The sequence below is a fragment of the Suricata suricatta genome, chromosome 1 (assembly GCF_006229205.1).
Source record: "Suricata suricatta isolate VVHF042 chromosome 1, meerkat_22Aug2017_6uvM2_HiC, whole genome shotgun sequence".
Classification (NCBI taxonomy): domain Eukaryota; kingdom Metazoa; phylum Chordata; class Mammalia; order Carnivora; family Herpestidae; genus Suricata; species Suricata suricatta.
The window spans coordinates 162,526,804-162,551,730 of record NC_043700.1 but is presented as its reverse complement, the minus strand read 5'-3'; the positions used below and the strand labels follow the sequence as shown (position 1 = coordinate 162,551,730).

Genomic DNA, 24,927 nt, shown 5'->3' with positions numbered 1-24,927 from the left:
ATATATATATATATATATATATATTCATACCTGGTTTCATACCTGGTGCAGGGCCCAAGATCAAGAGTCACACATTCCACTGACTGAGCCAGCCAGGCCACCCTCTTTTTATCACTTTAAATATTTCATTCCATTCTCTTCTTGCTTTCATGGTTTCTGAAGAAAAGTCCAGTGTAATTTTTATCGTTGTTCCTTTTATAGGCAAAGGTTTTGTTTGTTTGTTTTTCTGGCTCCTTTCAAGTTTTTCTCTGTTTCTGATTTTCTTTAGTTTGAATATGATATGCCTAGCTATGAGTTTTGGGGGATTGAACCTGTTTTGTGTGTGTGTGTGTGTTTTAAGTTCATTATTTTGAGAGAATGCCTGTGGGTGTGAGGGGGGCGGTGCAGAGAATTGCAAGCAGGTTCTGTGCTAGATTTTAAGAACCTTGAGATTATGACTGAGCTGAAATAAAGAGTTGAACGCCTACCTGACTGAGCTACCAGGTACCCCAAGATTGATCCTGTTTTATATTCTCTGAGTTTCTTGGATCTGTGATTTGGTGTTTGTCATTATTTTAGGGAAATTCTTAGTCATTATTGCTTCCAATATTTTCTTTCCTTTTCTTTTTCTTCTGGTATTCCCGTTACTTGTATTGTTACACCTTTTGAGTATTCTTTTTCATTTACTTTTTTAAAATTTCCAGCATATTTTGATTCTTTCTTAGAGTTTTTATCTCTCTGCTAAGATAACCCATCTGATTTGGATGTCAAATTTTTCCATAAGAACACTTAGCATTTTAATCATAGTTTAAAATTTTTACTGATTCTGATTCTAGCATTTTTGCCATCACAGTCTTTTTCTGTGGTTTTTTTATTGTTATTATTTTTTAGTATACCTTATAATTTTTTTCTTAAGCCATCCATGATGTGCTGGGTAAAAGGAATTGAGGTAAATAGGCCTTTAGTGTGACACTTTATGTCTGTCTGACCAGAGATTGGTCTCTGTTTACTGACTGCTGTAGCTGTAGATGTCAGAATCTAGAATCTCCTCTGATACCCTTGTTTTTGTCTCCCCTGTTGCCTTTGGAGTTCCTTAGAGACTTTTTGTTTATTTTTTATTTATTTTGAGAGAGCAGAGAGAGAAGGAGAGAGAACTCCAAGCAGGCTCTGCACTGTCAGCACGGAGCCCTATGTTAGGCTCAAACTCACAAACTGAGATTATGATGTGAGTTAGAACCAAGAGCTGGATGCTCAGTCAATTGAGCCACCTAGGCACCATCTTAAGTAAGGTCTGAGACCTGCAGTTCTTTGAGTTGTAACCCCCTGTTATTGCACAGGAACCCTATTGATGTGGTAGTTGGTGGAGGGGAAGCATTTTTTAGTCCTGTAATTGGGTCTTAGTCTTTTAAGGGAGTCTATACCCCTAAGCTGTGACTTTCAAAAGTGCATCTCTGTCCCCTTCCCCCCTTAGATATTACTGGAAGACCGAAGGGGTTAAATCTCTTAAAAATCTTAGGACGCCTGGGTGGCTCAGTCAGTTAAGGTTAAGCGTTTGACTTCAGCTAAGGTCATGATCTTGCAGTCCATGAGTTTGAGCCTTGTGTCAGGCTCCAGAGCCTGGAGCCTGCTTCGGAGTCTGTGTCTCCCTCTCTCTGCCCCTCCCCTGCTTACACTCTGTATCTCTCTCTCTCTCTCTCTCAAAAATGAATAAATATTAAAAAATTAAAAAAAAAAACCTCTAGTTGGTTAGGCTCTGATGAAAGTTTCTCTTGGGGACAGGCCTTATTAGGCAGAATACCCTGGGCATAGAGGCACCTGGGTGGCCTAGTTGGTTGAGTGTCCGACTTTGGCTCAGATCATGATCTCATGGTTCATGAACTCGAGCCCCGCATTGGGCTCTGTGCTGACAGCTCAGAGCCTGAAACCTGCTTTAGATTCTGTCTCCTTCTCTCTCTCTGCACCTTGTCCACTCACACTTTCTCTCTCACAATACCCCAGACTTATTTCAAAATGGCTTCTTTCCCTTTCCTCCTGCCAGAAGCATGAAGGCATTTTCTCTTATCTTTACTGTGTAAACCTGATAGGGATCCTGGAGGTAAAAACTCAACAAAGTAGGAAGGCTCTTTGGGAGTTTTTCACTTTCAAATTCATCCTGATTGTGTCTCCAGCAGTTTGTCAACTACAGTTTAGATTTTCCTGAGTAATGGTTCATGCAGAGATGCTGTGAGCTTTTGCCCTGGTAAGTTTTGAGTCTTATTTTTTGCCTGTCTTCTCAATTTTGAGGGCAGCAGTGTGTTCACCTTTTCTCTTCTGGGAATGGGAGTGATTTCTTCTAAGTTTTTACATGTTAGGATTGGAAACCAGGGGTATACTCATTTATTTTTGTTTGTAGTATTCTGTATTAAATTGCACCATAATTCTTGTAGAAAACCCTCAGTTAATGGATACTTAGGTTGTTTTTCATTATATTTAATGCTTCAGTGATTAATGCTATGGTTATATATATTTTTTCTACTTATAATGAAATTATTTCCTTAGGCAGTTTCTAGGAGTGGTAATACTGGGTTAAAGAGTGTGACAAATTTGGTTCCTCCCTCCCCCAAGATGGCAACAGCCGAAGACGAATTACTGCTGCCACGGCTCCCCGAGCTGTTCGAAACCAGCAAGCAGCTTCTGGATGAAGTGGAAGTAGCGACTGAGCCCACCGGTTCCCAGATAATCCAAGATAAGGTGTTCAAGGGACTAGACCTCCTTAAGAAGGCTGCTGAAATGTTAGCGCAGCTCGACTTGTTCAGCCGAAATGAAGATTTGGAAGAGATTGCTTCCACTGACCTGAAGTACCTGATGGTGCCAGCATTTCAAGGAGCACTCACCTTGAAACAAACCAACCCCAGCAAGCGTCTAGATAATTTGCAGTGGGCTCGAGAACACTTTTTAAACTACTTAACTCAGTGCCAATACTATCATGTAGCAGAGTTTGAGCTGCCCAAAACCAAGAACAACTCAACTGATAATAATACTGCTGGTTCCTCCATGGCCTATCCTAGCCTTGTTGCAGCGGCATCACAAAGACAAGCTAAAATAGAGAAATACAAGCAGAGGAAGGAGGTGGAGCATAAGTTGTCTGCACTGAAATCTGCTGTGGAAAGTGATCAAGCAGATGATGAGCATGTTCGTGAATATTACCTCCTTCATCTTCAAAGGTGGATTGGTATCAGCTTAGAAGAGATTGAGAGCATTGACCGGGAGATAAAGATCCTGAGAGAGAGAGAGTCCTCAAAAGAGGCATCAACTTCTTACTCACCTCGTCAGGACAGGCCTCCAATGAAACCCTATGTTCTCACTCGGAACATGGCCCAAGCCAAAGTATTTGGGGCTGGTTATCCAAGTCTGGCATCTATGACGGTGAATGACTGGTACGATCAGCATCGGAAATATGGAGCATTACCAGATCAGGGGATAGCCAAGACAACACCAGAGTTCAAAAGAGCTGCTCAGGAACATGAAGATCAGGAACAAAAGGAGGAAGAGGATGATGAGCAAACACTCCACAGGGCTCGGGAGTGGGATGACTGGAAGGACACCCATCCCAGAGGCTATGGCAACCGACAGAACATGGGTTAGTCTTCCCACAACAAGACGGGACTACAGGGTCTCGCATCTTCCCCACCAAGGAAAGCTGTGCCATCTTCTCCCTGGGCTCCTGCTTCAGCTGTATACAACAAAGGCAAAGATGCTTAATCTTGCTTTGTGTTCAATAAAGTGCCAAACAATTAAGTGTGTATTTGTACTCTGGGTGATGAGCCAGCAGTCTTGTTTTGGCATTATTATATCATGGTATATACCAATTTCTTAAGTGGAAAGACAAAAAAGTATGGAGAAATCTCTATGATCAGTGACTGTATGAATTATCTTTAAAAAAATAATTAAAGACCCTTCTATTACAAAAAAAATGACAAATTTTATGGTGTTAATACTTTTTGCTGTATTGCCTTTAAAAGGGTTTCTGAGTTTTATTTGTATCCCTTCAACCTCACCAGTATTGGATATTAAGAATTTTGACAGTTTAGGGGCACTTGGGTGGCTTAGTTTATTAAGCATCTAACTTCAGCTCAGGTCGTGACCTCCTGGTCCATGAGTTCAAGCCCCCCCCACATCGGGCTCTGTGCTGACAGCATAGTACCTGCTTGGATCCTCTCTCTTGCCTTCCCCCACTCATGCGTGCTCGTGTGCTAGCGTGCGTGCTCTCTCTCTCTCTCTCTCTCTCTCTCTCTCTCTCTCTCTCTCAAAAATAAACATTAAAAACATCTTTTAAAGAATTTTGCCAGTTTAGAAAATGTAAAGTGTAATATAAGAGTATTTTGCATGTGGGTGTCCAGTTGATCTGGCACTGGTTTTTTGAAAATATTTTTTTCTCTATTCAGTTGCCCCTTTGTCAAAGATTAGTTGACTATGTAAGTATGAGCCTTTCTGAGCTTCCTATTCTGTTCCATTGGTTTGTGTGTCTTTTCTTTTACCAATACCATGTTGTCTATTGTAGTAGCTTTATAGTAACCCTATCAGAAGTAGGATTTAACTCAACCAAAAAATGGAAAAGGAGTGACTGTTCTCATGCAAGATAAAGTGAAGTGGTGTACTATTGTGGCTGTGGATATCACCTTTGTTGTACATATGCCGATGTGATTGTGAACATTAGAAAGTTTTTATCCAGGCACATTTTAATTCTGTGTATATTTTTCTTTTACAAATTAGAGCTTGTTTAAGCCATCTCTGCAAAGTATGGAGATCTTACAGTGTACTAGGTACGGAATTATATTTAGACCCTGTTCTTAAATTGGTAATCTCGCTTCCAAAAAGTAACCTTTAAAAGACTATGCTTGATCAGGATGATTATGTTAGGGATCACATCCCAGACTTAATTCCTGAAGATTGTTAAATAGTTCACACTAGTAGTGTGGGGAAAGGTTAGAAGTTAATTGAGGATAGAAAAACAGGAGACCTACACAGCTACATTCACATAACTTTTTCTTTCCTGATGAAGTTTAAGTGTTCTTTTATCTGAGAGAAGTCGTTTACTTTTTTTCATTCTGGATTTCACCCATTCTACCCCATTCCATCTTATTCATTACATTATCTGCTATCCTTTATTTTACTTATTTATTTAAAGATTTTATTTTTAGGAGCACCTAGGTGGCCCAGTAAATTGAGCATCTGACTTCGGCTCAGGTCCTAATCTCAGCCGTGATCTCTGTTGTCAGCGCAGAGCCTGCTTTGGATCCTCTGTCCTTCCCCCATTTGCATGCACATATGCACTCTATCCAAAAAGAAACTAAAAAAAAATTTTTTTTCCCTTTTGGAGTAATCTCTACACCCAGTGTTGGGCTAGAACTTATAACCCTGGCATCAGCAGTCACATGATCTGAGCAATCTGAGCAGCTCGGTACCCCTGGCATCCTTTATTTTTAACCTCTCCCTCTCTACTATAACTATCCCACTAGCATTTAAACATACTGTTTAATGGTTATATTATTAAGAAAACTGTCTTTCTACCCTCTTTCTCCAGCTACTGCTCTATTTCTCACTTACTCTTTATAGCCAAAAATTGAGTTCTCTGTCAACATGGTCTCTATTTCCTCATTTCTCACAGACTACCCAGTTATAGTGGATACATTTCTTATTTCACTTTGCAAAGACCATCAGCCTTTTTAAAGTGTTTTGCGGAAAAAATTCTGTGTTTATATGTTTAAAATAATTTTCAAACAGTGCGTTTGTCTCCCATTTACCCCAGATCCATAGTTCTTAGTTTTACTACCCTAAATGAACGTATGTATATTTCTGGAAGGTTGGGGGAGGGGTTGTGTACATACATATTCAGGGCTTTCAATGTGAAAAAAGTAACTATTTTGCTTATTTTTTCTTTATGCAGTCTTAAGAGTGATATTTGTAAAATCTAAAGTTTCTTTGAATAAGTGTAAAATAAAACTTCTAAATGATAAAATACTGTGTCATAGTGTAAATAAAGGTGTTTTTCTTATTGGCATATATCAGGACATCCTGTAATTGATGGTATCTTAGAGTCAGTCGAATAAAATGTATATGTCTTGACTGATGAGTCATTTTTGAAATCTGGCTTCACTAATTAATAGCTATGTAACCTCTTTGTATCTTAGTTTTCTTATTGGTAAATGCATAAGATTGTTAAGAGTGTTAAGTGAGTTGCTACATGTAAGTCAAAATACTATTTATAAGGTGTTACATAAATAAGTATTAGCTATTATTATTACTCTCTGTCAGCAACATAACTACTCTCTCTTTAAACATTTTTCTTCCTTTGGTGCCAGTGATAACAGACTGTCTGGTTTTTGCTATCTTGTTCATCTTGGTATCTTCAGCCCAGGTGACTCCTGAACTCTACACCTGAGTTTTCAACTATGTACTTGGCCCTTTGGATGTTCAAAGACAGCTGTTCTCAGTATGTCCAAAACTGAATTTTTAATTTCCCTTTCCCCAAACTCTGGCCTCCCAATTTCTTGTTTCCTTAGCTTAGTTTTTTATTGTACTATTATCTACTCAGTGGAAAAGCAAGTTGTAAGAGTGATCTGTTTCCTCTTTAAGAGGTCATACACTTTTAGTTTGTAATAACTTAGTCCTAGAACTCTTACCTCTCTTCTTTCTCTCAGTTAATTCACTTCTGTTCATCTAAGTAGACTTTTTCATTGCTGTCACTGATTCCTAACCTTTTTCTCTGTTTCTGCTTTAATCTGCCCCCAGGCATTTCCCCCTCGCTACAGTTGGTTGTTCTTTAAAAGACTCCAATCTCATTGTCAGGTTACAAATTTCAATATTTCTCATTGTTTTCCTTGACCCTGCATATGGCTCCTGCTTACCTTTCTTAATTTCTACTCCTTTATTCTTTGTATTCTAGGCATATGGGTGGCCTTTCAGTTCTTAAACATGCCAGGTCCTATTTTGCATCTGTTTTGCACAGGGTGGAATTTCTGCCTGAAATGCCATCATTGGCTTTACCAGATTATGTTTTTTAATGATAGTTTCCTCAGGGAAGCTTTTTCTTACCGTCCAGATTCCATCCTTGTTAAATATTACTTCATGATATCCTGTACTTCATTAACAATATTATAAATTACTTTAATACCTTAGAATGAAGGCTCTATGGGGTAGGGTGGGTTACAGAACATTTCATTTCTAGTAATCACATTAAAAAGTAAAGCATTTTTACCAAAGTCGATCATTTTTACCACTCAGTCCCTGTTGGCCTTGTGGAATAGTTGGTACTCAGTCAATATTCGTGGGGTTGTAATTGGAGAGGCTGTTTCCTGGTTCACTAGATCTGTACTTGTCCAATACTGTAGCCACTGTCCACATTTGACTTTTTCGCAAGTTTAAAAAAAAAACTTTTTGACTTTTAAAAATGTAGAATTCATTGCTTTATAGTTTATTCACAGAATTGTGCAACTGTCACCATTATCCCTCTCCGGAACATTTCCCCTAAAATAATCCTTGTACCCGTTAGCAGATCTTTCCCATCTCTCTTCCCTCTCCTCCTAACAGCCAACAATTTACTTTCTATTTCTGCGGATTTGCCTATCACATATGGCTTTTCAACACTTGAAATGTGGACAGTCCTAATTGCAAAGTGCTATGATTATAAATTACACACAGGATTTTGAAGGCTTAGTATTTTTTAAAAAATGACAGTATCTCAGAATTTTTATTTTGATTATATGGTAAATGATAGTTATTTTTAATATATCAGAGATAAATCACTGAAACTAGTTTCTCTACTTCTTTTACTTTTTAATGTGATTACTAGAAATGTTTAAAGTGCATTTGTGGCATACATTATTATCTGTTGAACAGCACTGTTCTAGAGCTTGTGGTTGGTAAGGGTCATAAATGCTCCTCATGGAGTTATGTTACTTTACTGAGAGTGAGTGGGGGAGAGGGCTGGAAGGAGAGAGCGAGAATCTCAAGCAGATACCACACCTAGTGCTGAGGCTGACACGGGGCTTGATCTCTTGACCCTGGGATCATGTCATGAACCAAAATCAAGAGTCAGATGCTCAACCAAATGAACCACCTGGATCCCCCTAGAATTTTTTTTTAAAGCTGCTGGAAAGGTGGAAATCTTTATGGGGGGAGGGAGACTTAGGATAGTAGGGGAAAGAGAAGTCATTATGTTCAATTATGAGAACATAATAGAAACTGTTAAGCCTTTTAAGATCATTTCCAGCAAATTAGGAAAGATAGAATTTCACATTCATTTGTCGTATACCCTAAATTTCGGTAGTTGTGGGGGTTTTTTAAACTCTCTCTCTCTTTTTTTTTTAAGACCGTCCTAGCAGGGGAGAGGGGCAGAGGGCAAGAGAGAGAATCCCAGGCAGGCTCCACATTCAGCATGGAGCCCAGTGGATACTCAATCCCACGATTCTGGGATTATGACCTGAGCTGAAATCAAGAGTTGGATATTCAACCCAGGTGCTCTACTAGTTGTGATTTGACTAGGAAACTAATAGTTTCTTTACTACATATGAGAATTCTCTATAATTTTAGGGGTAATGTAGAGCTATATTTGTCTATCTAAATTTAGATTGAAATTTTGTTGTAGAGTAAATTTTCCAGAATAAATAAAAGTGAGACTAATTGTGACAAATTGTTCTTAAAAAAACATACGGTATTTGCTTTTGGTGGAAGTTTTCTGCGCCAGCATCATTGTCAGAAGTCAACATATTATAGTGTTAAATGACTATACATTCAGCATTTACTGTGTGGCAGGCATTGTTTAGATACTGTATTAATTCATTAAATTCCCCCATGAACTGGATGTAGTAGATACTATTATAATCCCCAGTCAAAAGATGGTTAAACTCAGGTACAGAGTGGTTGGTTAACTTGCTCAGGGTCACATAGTAAGTTTAAACAGGTTAAGTAACAGTGTACTTACAGCTAGTTTGCTTGCTTGCCTGCCTATTTATTTATTTATTTATTTATTTAGAGGCAGATACAGTATGAGTGAGAGAGAGACAGAGAGGGAGACAGAGAATCCCAAGCAGGCTTCACTGTCTGCACAGCTTCAATGCAGGGCTCAAACTCAGGAAACCATGAGAACAGAACCTGAGCCAAAACCAAGAGTCAGATGCTTAACCAACTGAGCCACCAAGGTACCCCTGTACTTAGAGCTTTTATGATGAAATCTTTCAGTTTTTCAGACTTAGTTTTGTTCACTGACATTTGATATTTCTTTCAGGAATTATTTGAAAGAATTTTGTGATGATGATACCAATTCACCTAGAGACTTGGCCTTGGAGATCTATTAGAATTGCTTTAATCTCTCTACCATTGCATATTAGGAGTAATGCAAATTTACTACATCCAAATTACGTTCACTATTATGTGCTATTTTGCATATTTTATATTTTCATAGTTTATTTGAAAATCTTTAGTAGCAACTGTAGTCCTATTCATCTCTTTTCCTTTTATCTGTTAGAAATGCACTGGAACTGCAAAGGAACATCAGAAAAATCAAGACGAACAGAGGTTCCCACTGTATGTTTAGTTGAGTTGGGAGAAGAAAGTTATAATTTTGTAGGTGTTTTCACAAAAAAAAATGTAGTACAGTGATAACACATTTCTTTAAGGTTTCATCCAAAAACCTAAGCATTCCTGGTCATTAAAATGAATAACATGTTTTGTTACTTATATTTTAGAAATAACATTTCCATTCTTAGGAAACATAGCTGTGAAACATTTTATAAAATAGAGCTTTGAAATCAAAGGTATTTATTTATTTATGTTTATTTATTTTTGTGAGAGAGGAAGACACAGAATCTGAAGCAGGCTCTAAGCTCTTAGTTGTCAGCACAGAGCCTGGGGCTCGAACTCAAAAACTGAGATCATGACCTGAGCCAAAGCTGGCTGCCCAATCAACTGAGCCACCCAGGCGCTTTTTAAATCAAAAGTTTTTATAATTGATACTGATACTTCTGTCTACAATATTCTTATTTAAATTTGATATGTATTTTCATTTTACAGTAATAAAATTGAGAGATGTTAAGTGACTTTGCTGAATTAATGCCACAAGTAAGTGCTAGAACTAGGATTCACCTCACATCTGCCTGACTTTAGAGGCCATATTTTTTAAAATACTGTCATTTTTTGCCATTTTCAATCTTCCTTACAGTACTTGAGTCTTAAGTGGGATTTTAAGTTAGTTTGCTGGGGTACTGGGATCAGAATTTTGGATTGTGGAATAACTGGATGCTAAACTGTGGAGGTAATGAAGGGTAATTGTTACAGGATGGAAAAATTAAGCTGTGAAAAATCTGTCTTTAACTTTCCTTTTTTTTTTTTAATCTTTGGTTATCTACAGATAAAGACTCTACTCTAGGCCAAATAGGATGCTTCTTTATAATGGATTCATCATGGTGATTGTATTTTTTTTAGCTAATTTAGAAAAATTATCATACACTTATAGTGTACTTCCTCTAGAGAGAGGAAAAAAAAAGGCCCCTTTTCTTCCAAATTATAATTTGAGACTGTAAGGACAAAGGTATACTAATAAAACTAGTAGTTGTTTATTTAGCATTTTACTAACTCAAGAATTGAGAGCAGTCTGGAAGGCAGCTTTTCTAATTTCTGTTACCTCCTCTTTTCCTCCCCAAAACTTTAATCATGGCCTTTACTATCCTGACATGTTAGGGCTATTTACTTCATTTTGGAAAGGGAGTATTGTGGGAACCTATAAAGAACTTGGAAAGCATTAATGATTTGCAAGATCTGATTACTTTTATTTTACTTAGAACTCTTAGGGGAGAAATGGAAGTCTGTAGTTCTTTCTGTGGCTTCTTAAATTGGTTAGTCAAAGTGTATATGGCGCCTCTGATTTTCATATTAATATTCATTCCTGTGCTCGCTTTGGCAGCACATATACTAAAATATTAACATTCACTCCTGTGCATACTAGACAAAGTATTTTCTCATTGGTAAAATTGTGCATTTCATCCTCTACTGCAAATACCAAGGATGATAATGATTTTTTAGGGCATAGGATTACATTTGCTATGTGTATACTTATAATTAATTTTAATTTGGGGGTAAAATTAATTCCAGAAAAATATGAAATACCTTGATCCCAAATATAAAAACGTTATGAAATAAACCTAATTATAATGTGTTTTAAATGCACAAAGATTTTAAATCTTATGTTATTAAATGATAAGATTATTAGTCATGTGAAATCTTTTAAGATTTGGGTTTTAAGTTTCATATTTTTTTCATTACTAAACGTTCTGCATTAAAACTGCTTTGCATAGCAAAAGAGTAAAAATGGTATTTTCTGTTGGAAGTTAGGGGAGGAAGGACCTTAAAACAGTAATTCTTATATTGTCATCCAATAAACAAGTTTAACAAGGTAGGTTTGAAAACAAGAAATTAATATTGTGCATATTAGAAGATTATTGAAATCTTGTGAGGCTTTTTTCATAAGAGCTGATATATATATATTGTGTTACTTAGGTAACAAAATACGAAGTCCTAACCAAACAAATGAAAATGTAACTTGTATCTTAAGGATTTATGTTCTTAACAATTGTGAAAATGAAGTTTGCCATATTAGGAATATAGACCTAGACTAGTAAGGTGCTAGTATAGATTAGAAAATATAAGTGGAGAACTCATTTGCAGACAGGTGCTTTTGAACATGAATGTGAATTCCACTGGAGGGTTTTCTGAATCATTTAAGGTCACTGTTGACTCAGAATGGATTGAGAAATAGAAATGATACTATAGATGTGAAAGGACTTGGAGAAATACAAAGTGTGAAATAAATAGATGTAGATAAGTTTACAATTAAAGCCTGTTTTGAAAAATAGGTAGTTGCCACTGAAATAAACTAAGCAGTTTAGCTTAGTTTAAACTGAGCAACTTAAATTGAAGAAGGCGTTAGATTATTCTAGTGAGGCATTGAGGTTTCAAGAATTTTCATGGAAAGAGAAATTAAGTGCTTGTAGTTTATTTCAGTTAATCTAAACATCTAGAGTTGTGGTTAGTTCAAATGAGACCTTTTAATGACCCTGAATTTTCTATTTATATGGATAGAATCCACATAACATGGGGTTGTAGTATAACAGCATTCATCTACAGATTAATAGATTGATCACTTTGCACTGGATCTTAGCCAAAAGGCCAAGAAGCGATAGATTGATCACTCTGGGCTGAACATATATGAAGTTGGAAAATGTAAAATAGGTGTCTGCTATTTTTCTCTAAACATTCAAGTAAAGTCAGCAAGCCATTGCACTCTTGTTCAAAGTGGTGGTATTTCATTAAAGACATTGAAGTGAAAAAAATTTAGTTTTTTTGGTTTTAAATACTCTTAAAACTGGCTAAATCCTAGAAAAGCACAGCTATTATTTTTACTAGAGGAGATAATCAAGTTTATGAAAGGGGGCTTCAAAAATTTTTTATAAGTAATACTTTAAAATAGGCTTTTTTCTTGCTGATATAACTAACATTTATTTTCTGTTTATTTTTAAGACGAGCAAAAATCAAATTAAAGTAGATCTTGTAGATGAGAATTTTACAGAATTAAGAGGAGAAATAGCAGGACCTCCAGACACACCATATGAAGGCAAGTACTTTTTTCTGTATCAAAATATTGTGCGTATTAGAACTTGTCTGAAACATTAAATCAGAATAATCTTCAGCATCCTTAAACTGCATGAAAGGTAACTTCATTTGGCTTAGGATATTACAACAATATTTAAATAATAAATTTAGATATTTATATAGACTGATTTTTCTTACTGAATTTTAGCTAATTTTTGTCTTTCCCCAGCATAGATTTAGTTAGAGCCAAATTAGATTAGTTAGAATTTAACAGGAGAAAACATCTAGCATGTCAAGCCTCTAACTTATATGGACTGTAGCTCAGCTATCCTTCATATAGTATCTATAACAAACCTTGCCTTAAATTTCTGACTGATAAAATATTTATTAAAAAAGGCTTCCCTCTTCTGTTTGTCATTTTGCATTTCATTCATTCATTTGTCTTCATGCAGGCTGTATTCCAAATATTTAATTTTCTTTATTCAGGAAAGCTTTGAGTGATTGTTTCAAGACACATAGAAAAGAAAGGAGGCAAAAGTCTATAGCTACTTTAGACCATGGAATTGGGTGGTAAGATCTAGAAAGAAGCCATATAGAAAGAAGCTTTATGGCTTTTTATTTCGTCATTAGGCAGACCTTCAGTAATGAATATTATTGTAAATTTGGGATATGTAGCATAACCAAAGTTCTTGCATAAAATAGGCATTCAAATGTATGGTTAATAGAAATCATATAACAGAATTTGTAGTAGTAGTTATTGCGTTCTTATTTCTAGAGCTTTACATGTATATTCTCATTTAATCCTTGCAACAAATCTTATGAGGTAAGTAGTTTTCACTGTTTCCTAGGTGAAGAAACTTAAGCTCAGAGAAGTAATTTGTTTAAAGTCACACATCTAAATGGCGGATTTGAATCCTAATAGGCTTTGAAGCCTATGTTTCTAATTACTTTCTGCTTTTGAATAAATGAAGATTGATTGAATATTGGAAGTGGGGGTTATGTCTAGTTTAAATAGGGTAGTCTGTAATGAACAGTTAACCGTAAGTTATCAGAAAACCAGAAATTACCAGAAAAATTAAGTATTCTAGAATATCTTACAATTTTCATTTAAATTTTGTCTAGAATGTCTTAAGCATATTCTAACAAATCTTAAATGATAAAATTTTGTTTTCTGTTTTATAGTTTATAATTGCCATTTCTTGACCTCATTTAGTTTTAGATCTTTTAAGTGCCTCCTGTATGCCAGGCCTTGTCTGGATATTTTCATGGATGCTATTCATTTAGTTCTTTTGACCATCATTAGGTGGAAAAGAGATCTTTAGTTATCTTATAAAAACCAGGTTCTTGTCTTAATGGTAGATGTTGTATGTAATGATGCACTAGCTGCTTCTCCTCAAAGGCGGGCATTACAAATATTCTTGAATTACTTTTTTAGGTTGTTTAGGATAAAAGCCAGTATAGCAGTAGCATTATCATTGTAGAACTCTTCCAGCAAACTGGTATTTATAAGCAAGCCCCCCTCCCCCAACTAAGTTAGATAGGCAGAATGCTCATTATTTTCTTAGCAACCCCTTAATAAAAGGTGAATTTTTTTTAAAATTGGATATAATGCTTATTTGTAGGATTAAGAAGTTATAAATATGCCATATTTCTTATTAACTGGAAACAAGTTTGGTCATATTTAAGTGTTTATTTCTGTTGCTGCCACTATATGAGACATTAATGTTTGATAAGACTGGCTGGTTTATTTTTTTGTTTGTTTTTTGAGGACTAGTTTTAAAATGCTTTTTATATAAATTGTATTCTTTTTACCATAAAACTATTGAAAAACACTGAATATTCAAGGGCATAAACTTAGATACTTGTTTTGAAAGATGAACATGAATATTTTGATGATATTTATTGCAAAGCTGATAGTTTTTGATAGCTTTTGTTTTGTTTTTTAAATCTCAGTAGCTAAAGCAAGTGTTCTATGTGGAATGTTAAACTGTTTATAATCATCATTAACTAATGAGGCAACCATGTTGTTCAATCAGATTGAAAGAATACCCATGAAAAAATTACCATATTGCACATGTTATTTAACTGTCTTTTCTTCTTTTGCCTTAATAGCTGAGTGGCAAAGGAACAATTTCGTTCTTGAGCCTTTTTTCCTAAGAGTTGTTCCTAAGAATTTATGGAATAGTTGTTGGTATTTTTAAAAATTTTACCTCTTCCCTATCGTCTTTTTAGATTAAGTTAAATTTAAAGATTATAAACTTTTAATACCTAAAGCTATTCTTAAAGAAGAAAGGATTTATAGTGAAAACTTTTAATATGAATAATGTAGTTATGAAGTTCTCTTAGTTCTGTTGCTCTGATATATTTGTATATATCAAATAGTACTATGATTAGTGTTAGTGGCTATATGTTGAAAGTTGTCAGAAAATAATACAGAGCATATAAATGGCATGAAGAGTAAAAATAGGATTGAAGGGCTCTAGGGTCCAGTATTTACATAGTATATCTGGGCTCTTATGCCCCTAAGAGAGTTTTGGACATTCAAGAGGGAAGAACTTTATATGAAAGGTTATAGAGACCATAATGTGGAATTCATCAGAAAAAGTATGATTCTTAGGAAAAAGAGCCTACACATTAATCAGGCCAAATTTATTATACTTCTATTGGAAGCTAGCATTTGTAACTAAATATAAACAGGTATATCTGCATATACAAAATTTTCTCAGGTACTCTGACCTATCTTACTTGTTTCTTTTGTTTTGACTATTATTCTTTATATTTATTTTGGTGTTGCCATATGCTCTGTGATTTGAGGCATCTTGTTCAACTCATGCATCAGTCCTTACGGGATTCCGTTAAAAAGAATTAGCAAGAAAAGGGCATGAAGAAAGTGGTTACCAAGTGAATTGCTCTTTTGTTTTTCTACCAGATCCACAGTCATCTATTCTTAACAATGGAGGAGGTGGATTTGAGAGAATCCAAGATATATTAAGAGTGGAATGTATGAAATTTTGAAATTAATAATGCTAGTGCATAGTTTTTGTTTTGCTTTTATTATGGAAATTTTTAGATACATATAAAAGGCAAATGGTGTAATGAATCCTCGGTGTACTCCTATTCCAATTTTAGTAACTATCAATTCAGGACCAGTGTTTGATCTAATCCATCCCTTGATTATTTTGACATAAATCTTAGGGATAGGTTCATAGGTAAATATTTCAGTAGCACAGTTCTGTTATGTTTTGGAATAATGAGTATCCTATATTAATGGGTCATAAAATCTTAGGATTAGAAGGTTCCTTAAAATTAGGATTCACATTCACCCTCTCATCTTGTGGAATACTTCCCCTCCAGAGTTTTCTGAGAGACAGTTTATCTTCCCCATGAATTACTCTAGTTGTGGAAAGCTAGATACACTTTTTTTAAATATATGTTTGGCTGCTAGTTGCTCAAGATAACTTCAAAACAGAAAGTTGCTTTCTGTTTACTGGTTAGAACAACCTCTTTGTTTAAGTGTTGTGTTTTATATACCCATTTAGAGGAAGAGAATGGTTCTTTGTCTTTATCCTTTGCTCTTGTCAAATTTTATTTTTAAAATTTGGACATGAAGTATTATCCTTTAATTTAGGGCACAAAGTTTGGGGCAATTTTGCATTAGAGAGAACCAGAAGTGGATTTTTTAGTTTATGACATAACCATATGTCCTTTTTCTCTGTTACCATCTATCCCTTTATACCCCCTTGCCTTTTTTTTTTTAATTCCTTCCATATTTTCTGTTATTTAGCAACTTTTCTCATTGTGAGCTAGAGGAAACAAAAGGAGATGGGACCTGTATTACTTAATTGTCCCAGTGAAGCATTGGATTGTCTGTGGATTTAATGTATTCATCTATCTCTAGCCCTATTTACTGATAAACTAATATATAAAATGACTGTTTTATATGCTTTGAGTAACCTTTAAAAACTAATATTTTTTAATTTCCTTTTTGGGTTTCAGTGTTAAAATGAGTTTGTTGTAATTGAATATAAAATAGTACATGTATTGAAACATTATATCACTATATTTGGCTTCACAAATTTGAGATGAGCAGCATTCTTAACTTTCTGTTTTCCCCATTTTTTAGGAGGAAGATATCAGCTAGAAATAAAAATACCAGAAACATATCCATTTAATCCCCCCAAGGTATTGTATCGTAAGCCTATTTTTTGTGTATGAACTTCTAAAATATTTTTTTTACCCATTTAATTTCTATTTTTGTGCTTATTGAGATTTTTTGTGCTTTTTAAGTTGTGTGTGTAAATTTAGTGTGGACAAGACTTCAGGTAATGGCAGATGGTTTGCCTCTGGAATTAGAATGAAAAGCAAGCTTACTCAGAAGCAGTTAGTAATGGTTCTAGACAGGAATAGGATTTTCATCTGACAATGGCTTAAATTCTAGGTCTTGAAAAAATTTGCAGTGTTCCCAAATTTAGCAAATCCTTATACAAATTCTTACTTGCCTTGAGTAAGTATGTTTTTTAGGGAAGGATATATTCTGAATTCATTCATTAGTTATTTGAGTACTGTGTGCCCATATAGCAATAAATAAAACATACTGTCCTTCCTTTCATGGAGCTCACATTTTAGCAGGAAAAAATTTATGAACAAGTAATTCTAATTGGTAAATATTAAAAGAGGAAACAAAATGCCATAGGTCATGTATAACAGGGGGAACTGAATTAAACTTATTTTTTCACTGAATAGCTTCCTTTATGTCTTTTGCTGTCATCACTTTAGGCATTCAACTTTATTACTTTCCTGTTTTGCCTATTTAATCACCGTTCTGTCTTTGCCACTCCTGCTCATTCTTTGCACTGCTGTTCTATAAATCTTAAAGTGCAATTTTGATATCTTTTCTTTCTTTGTTAATGAGGTCTAACTCCTTGGCTGGGCATTTAAATTTTTTAATGTTTATTTATTTTTGAGAGACAGAGCATGAGCAGGGGAGGGGCAAAGAGAGAGGGAGACACAGAATCCGAAGTAGGCTCTAGGCTCTGAGCTGTCAGCCCAGAGCCTGACGCGGGGCTCAAACTCATGAACCACGAGATCATGACCTGAGTCTAAGTCAGATAGATGCTCAATCAACTGAGCCACCCAGGTGGTTTTTCCCATTTAAGAAAAGACATGGTAATGGAAGTTGTAGGATGCATTGGGGTTACCTATCAGTTTGGAGTGTCTTTTATTCTGTTGCTTATGTACATCTATTTTCTGAGAATACCAGTTTGATTTTTTTTCTCGTCATAAAATACACATAAAATTTACCATTTTAATCCATTTCTTCCTCTTTTTTTTTAATGTTTATTTTTAGAGAGGGTGCAAGTGGGAGAGGGGCACAGAGAGGGGACAGATAATCCAAAGCAGGCTCTGTGAGTTGTCGGGCTGACAGCAGCAAGCCCATTTTGGGGCTTGAACTCATGAACCATGAGATCATGACCTAAACCAAAGTGGGAAGCTCAACTGGGCTCCTCCCATTTTAACCATTTCTAAGGGTAATATAGTGGTATTAAATATATCCTGCTGTGCAATCATCACTACCATCCATCTCCAGAACTTTGTTATCTTAATCTGTTAAACAATAACTCCCCATTACTTAACTCATGTGTGCAGCTCCATAAGCATTGTTTACTTTTTCTGTATGAATGTGATTATTCTAGGTACCTCAAATAAGTGGAGTTGCACAGTTTTTGTCCTTTTATATATTTATTCTATTTTATTTTATTTTATTTTTGAAAGAGAGAGACAGCGTGAGCAGGGGAGGGTCAGAGAGAGAGAGGGAGACACAGAATCCGAAGACAGTCTGTAGGCTCTGAGCTAGCTGTCAGCACAGAGCCTGACACGGGGATTGGACTCATGAGCGATGAGATCATGAGCTGAGCCACAGTCAGATGTTTAACCAACTGAGCCATCCAGGTGTCCCTTAATGTTTATTTTTGAGAGAGAGAGAGAGACTTCTATCTGTGGCTTAATTTTCATCCTTATACTGGTTACCTTCCATAGGATTCAGTCTAGGTTTCAGTGTTATCATTGGAATACACTTGAGTCACTTGAGGATACTTTGTCGAATACCATAAATTTTTTAAGTTTATTTATTTATTTTGAAACAGAGACTGCGACAGCGTGAGTCAGAGAGGCGGGGAGAGAGAGCCCAAGCATGCTGCCAGTACAGAGCCTGACAGGGGGCTCGCACTCATGAAACCATGAGGTCATGACCTGATCCAAAACCAAGAGTCTATCACTTAACTGACGAAGCCACCCATGCGCCCCTAACAAAAAATATGTTAAATGTTTAGAGATAATGGTGCCCTCCTCATAGCCTACAGAAATTTTTTAATGGAAACAAGGAGGAAGAAAGAAAAGATCTCACAAGAGACTACCCTCAACCACTATATTTTTTACCATTAAATAATGGCAGTAGCAGGTGTCACTTGGTTTATGCCAAAAATTTTATATGCCTTTCCCGAACAGTGTTTATAACAGTCCTAATAAATGAGGGAACCGAGGCCTCAAGGTTAAGTAGAACCCTAATCCCATAAGGCCCAGTGTGCTCCACTTTTTTTTATCTTAAGGAAGGAGTGAGTGCATAATATGAAGGAATGGGGAGTGACTGCTGATAGTTACATGATTTCTTTGTGAATATGCTAAAAACTATGGAATTGTGCACTTGAAATGGGTGAATTACAATCTGAGTGGAAGTGTTTATTTCCCTCTATCGTCTTATATAGCTCCAAAGTGATTGCATAGCCCTGGTTTTGTTTCAGGCACTTGATACATTATTTTATTTAATCATTGAAATCACTGTTTTATAAGTCCCTCTCCCACCCTCCTTTTCTTATTAGCACAATGAAAAAAAGAGACTTCATAATCAAAGAGTTGATGTTGTTCTTCAGCCCACTACTGACCTAATTCCAGACATCCCATATTGAGGTAGTTTCAGATTGGGAAAGTTCTTCCTTCAGTCATTCAAATGTGTCTCCCTCCGGCTTCAACTAGTTAATCACAGTTGTATTTAGTATTCTTTTAAATATGGTAGTCATCTCATTTATGGCATTAAGCTTTTGCAGTAAATGTTAATTAACATATAAATATGTTCTAGATACATACTATATTTGAATTTTTACTGATTGGTAAATATAACAGAATGGAGTTACATTTGTACATTTCTAGCTGGATTATGTTCACATATGTTTAATATTATGAGCTCATCTTTAATTTTAAGCCTCATGAGATAAAAGTATCAAAGGTAGCTGGTTAAAATTCTCTTACTATGCAGGTAAAATTGCCTAAAATTGAAACTTACAGTGATAGCTTAACAGTGGTCATAAAGAATTTCTTGTTTATTATTCTGCAATACATTAACCTGAAGAGCAGAAAGTTTGCTTCTAGACAGAGAAGGTATATCTTTGAGTCAACTGAATATAGCGTAGGAAGAATTTTACTCAGTGCATACAACCAGTATTATTTCTAAGGTGATTTGTAATGAGAAGACTCATTAAATTAGGAAAACTCTAGCGCAGTGATTTTTTCCAATTATGTATTGTAGGTTAGGTTGTGAATTTTCCTCTTTCTCCTTGGTATTATAAACAAGTTTTTATACGTGAAATTAAGTGTAAATACCATCGCTTAATAACTTCTTTAAAAAAATTTTTTAATGTTTATTTTTGAGATACAGACCATGAGCAGGGGAGGAGCAGAGAGAGAAAGACAGAATCTGAAGTAGGCTCCAGGCTCTGAGCTGTCAGGTCAGAGCCCAGCGTGGGGCTTGAACTCATGAACCATGAGATCATGACCTGAGCAGAAGTCAGATGCTTAACTGACTGAGCCACCCAGGCTCCTCCCATTGCTAATAACTTTTAATGGGTCTGCCTGTCTGCACAGGCATATTTAAAATAAAATAAAATATTTTTTTTTTGTACAGTAAGGTCAAATTAAAGTAGGTCATGATAAGTGTCATTGTATTGTTACTTGCTCTTATACTTCATCCCATGCAAGTTTTTTCAATTCTACATTTTTGTTGATATATAACAGAGATGTTACCACTATGGGAGAAAGTGACAAATATAGTAGATCTGAATTGGAGGTGTAGAATAATAGGACAAAATTCTGGGACACCTGTGGCTACCACTGGTGACATTAAGGCTTGAGAAAGACAAAGACATGAAAAATTTAAGAAAGGGGGTATTTGATAATAACAAAGATGAGAGAGATAGGGGATAAAGAGTGGTAGACCACAGAAAAAACTACTAAAACAGTTATTTACATCTATACTAGTGGATAATTGGTGTCCTCTTGAAAATTTTTTAATTAGATCATTTGTAAATTCAGAAGTATTTATTCTAACTGTAGATTATAGTACAAGTAAGAAATAGTTTAATAATTTCCTTGATCTTGCATATATGCATATTTGTTTTCATATAGTCTATAGAGATCATGTATTGAAGATGACTCTTTAAAAAGATACTTCAGGGGCGCCTCGGTGGCTCAGTTGGCTAAGCCTCCGACTTTGGCTCAGGTCAGATCTCAGGTTCATGGGTTTGAGCCCCGCATCAGGCTCTGTGCTAACAGCTCAGAGCCTGGAGCCTGCTTCCGGTTCTGTATCTCCTTCTCTCTCTCTGCCCCTCCCCCTCTCATCCTCTGTCTCTCTCTATATCAAAAATAAATAAAACATTAAAAAAAAAAAGAAAGATACTTTAGATCACTTGCCTACATCATAAGCATTCTGACAACTTCAATAGTAATTAAAATCGTTTTCCAATATTGTTGAAAAGATTGAACCAACTTTTGTTTTAAAGTCACAAAATGCTGTAATGTCCTTGAGTTACTGAAATTATGGCATATAGTTATTTTATATTTGTGTTTTCAACTCAACAGATGGTTAAAATTAAGATACAAATATTGTGGTTGTATCTATTATGAAGAAAACACTTGTTCTACATAAGCCCTATATGCCTGTCTTATTTGACCTGCTTTAGATTTGAGAAGATACCGGTTAGCTCTGTAATAACAGGTTTGTCATAATTTTAATTGCATATTCAGTGTGAGACACTTTAGGTACTTGGGATGCTCTAGTAAGCACAGTAGATACCAGACCTTTCAGAGAAGGCTAGATATATATAAAGAAGAGATCATAGAAATGTGATCAATATGATGACATAGGAAAGTCCAGGGTGCTGTGTGGGAATAGATCAGGAAGAAGTGATATGGAAACTAAAACTTGAAGGATATTCAAGTAGGAATTAGCCAGGAGAAGAGGGCGTCAAGATGTGTTATTGAGAGAAGCAGCAGGTATGAAGGGCCCAAGGCAAAACAAACAAACAAAAAACTATTATTATTATTTTTTAAGATGACATGAGAGATAGGCTCGGGTCAGTTTCAGAATGTGGGCTTACATGAAGGGAATGAGAAGTCACTAAAGAACCTTAAGTAGAGTGGTGAATCAGATATGTTTTGAAGGTAATTCTTAGATTTCAGTGTGGAGAATGGATTTGAGGAGGCAAAACTGAAGGTAGTAAAGTCATTAGACTGGTTAGTAACCAGAGTGTAGAATTGATCATGGTCTTGTTTAATGAGATTGTGATTCTGTGGATGTCATCTTTGAAAGCAGTAAAATTATTTTAAGAATGAAAAAAAGGATCAAGGCATGGAAAGCACCCATCAATTTTAGGTATTTTGTTGAAGTGCTTTTTCAGCATATAAATTAATGAGTAATTAGGTGAGGAAGTAGTGACAGGTAATATAGTCAAAGTGAGTCACAAAGGAGAGAAGTGGAAGTTATCTGTTTAGCTTCCCATAAGTAGCTTAGATTTGGAGCATATATTGATGAGTCAACTTTGCAAAGTACAACATTGCTTGGCTTATAGTAATTTATTAAGTGTAAAGGCGTTTTGACTCAGATGACTATCATAATGTGTTAGCTATAATAATAATAATAGGTTCCCTCACCACCCCCTCCAGTAATAATAGGTCCTCCAAAAAAAAGCTCTTAAGTAAGAGCTGATGAACTACATTTCATTTCATGGTAATCTATTAGAGATAGCATTTTTACTTGTTGGTTTCTTACTCATCAGTGCTAAGACAAATAGGCAATTAGAGACTCAGAATCTGAAATGAGATTGTTTAAGTGTGGATGTTCTGTTACTACCAAGTTTGATTTTGGATAAATTCATTAAACTCTAAGCCTTAGTGTCTCCTCAGTGCCACAGTATCTTCCAAATATTTGTTGAATTATTTTTTTAAAAAAGAATTTGAGGGGGGAAATTTTTACAGAAATATTAGAAGCCATCTTCCAGCTCCTTACTACTTAAATGCTGCCAGGAACTGATTTTACTTACTTTGTCCTTCACACCTCTTCTGCATCCTTCTTGACACTAAATAAATTGCCATTTACTGTCTATATTAATTTTTATATTACTTCATCTACTTAAGTGGATTTTAGTCTATGTTGTAGTTCTTAGAGCATGGAATATTATGCTAGGTAAATTATAAACATGTAATAATTGCTGGGTTTCTTTAGAAGCAGAACATTTATTAAAAGGTTTAAAAATAATGTATGTCAGTGACAACATTCAGCTTAATGAATGCTTGGCCTTCCACACTCCACCCTTCAGGTAGGCAAAATGATGGTAATGTAAGTATGGTCTTTTTAACATGAAAATTTCATTTTCTTATAGTTCTACTTGAACTATATGTGTTTTATTTCTGTTCTTAAAAACTCAAGTGTGCTTTATATTCTAGGTCCGGTTTATCACTAAAATATGGCATCCTAATATTAGTTCCGTCACTGGGGCTATTTGTTTGGATATCCTGAAAGATCAATGGTAAGAGATTTTGAATTCACCTTTTCCCCCTCTCATATGAATTCCAAACTATATTTAGAGTGTTACATATGTGATTGCCTCAAAACATAACCATATATTATACTTTCTTCTATTTAGGCTATAATGTTAAAACTTTATAAAGTCTTTTAAGTGCATAATCAAAGATGTTAGATTAGAGATCACAATCATGTAAATAAGGACTTATTAATAGGTAACATTAGATACTAGCTCTTACATTTTTGAAAAGTCCTAATTTCATTTATTTTAGTAAATAGTTTGCTATCTCTGGAAGATATTTGTGAAAGACTAACACAATTTAAATACTGAAGTAATCAGCTCTGACTTGGGTGTAATATAGGCAACAAAAATGTTGACAGTTGTGTTAATTGAACTTAGTTAAGGTTCTCAGATTCAAAGAAAGGAGTAGCTTTGTAAGTGATATCTTCATCTGTATGGCATTTTATAGTGCTTTCACATGTTTTTTCTGATTTGATTTTAGCACAGTGTTCTTACTCTTTCAGTTCAAACCGAGTTCTGCCATTTACTAAACTGTGGTCCTGAGCAAATTACCTAGCCTTTGTGCCTTAGTTTCCTCATCTCACAAATGGGGTTAATACCTGCTTCATAAGGCTGTTAAAAGTATGAAATGAATTTTTATGTTATTTTCTTAGAGTAGAGCCTAGCATAGTCTTAACAACATGGATGGAAAAAACTAAAATATAAAAAGACATTGGAGTGGGAGAAAACAGTAATAAGTTATGCATTTGATGTGTTAAGAAATGGAAAGAGTAGAATCTGAAGAAGGTGAAACAAGAATGACTACATTTAGTGTTTGGGTGATTTGGTTTATTTAGTAACTGGATAAACAGACCAGAGTTGTTGGTTTGGTTTGATTTTTCTATTCTAATAGCAAATCTGCATACCTCCTCCCTCAGATCATCTCTTGGAGCCTAGTTTCTTGATCTGTATTTCATACTGTTAAACATTGAATAGTGTGGAATAGACCTAATTTTATTATTCTGTCCTTTTAATTTGTGGCTGTATGCAATTTATAGGGCTCAGTGTTTTTATCTTTATAAAGTTATCTGAAAGGTTCCTTATAATAGTTCAGTCATTCAATGATACTAATAAATATTTGCAGACATGGTACTTTTTTTCACTTGGTTTCTGGAATACAGTCTCCCCTTTTCTGTGTCCACTCCCAGGCTCCTGAACCAATTTTCCCCTTGTCTCCTGGAGCTTTGCACATGACAGTACTTGAGAGCCAATAAGTCTTTACTCCTTTTCTTCTATACTCACTTTCTTGGTATGTCCATCTGATTTTATAATTTCACTTTTTAAATGCCAGCAACTCCTAAATTTATCTTTCTTGAGCTCCAAGCTCATATCCTGCTACCTGCTTAACATCTGTACTTGAGTATGTATATAATAAGCATCTCAAATTTAAACATGTTGCAGACTGAACTGATAA

The 24,927-nt window shown here is 35.3% G+C and overlaps 1 protein-coding gene across 6 annotated transcripts in view; it reads left to right on the top strand.

Annotated features, from left to right (window-relative positions):
• UBE2K (ubiquitin conjugating enzyme E2 K) overlaps positions 1-24,927 on the top strand; it is a 72,940-nt gene that overhangs the window by 31,626 nt on the left and 16,387 nt on the right. For 3 of the 6 annotated variants that reach the window (XM_029947075.1, XM_029947065.1, XM_029947080.1), the window contains exon 2: positions 2,584-3,763. In XM_029947075.1, the coding sequence (XP_029802935.1) occupies positions 2,584-3,603 (1,020 nt within the window). In that variant the 3' untranslated portion in view covers positions 3,604-3,763. Of the gene's footprint in view, positions 1-2,583; positions 3,764-9,484; positions 9,544-10,029; positions 10,078-12,531; positions 12,626-16,726; positions 16,786-23,373; positions 23,457-24,927 lie in introns of those variants that run through there. The other 3 variants (XM_029947088.1, XM_029947106.1, XM_029947098.1) reach the window with 3 other exon arrangements.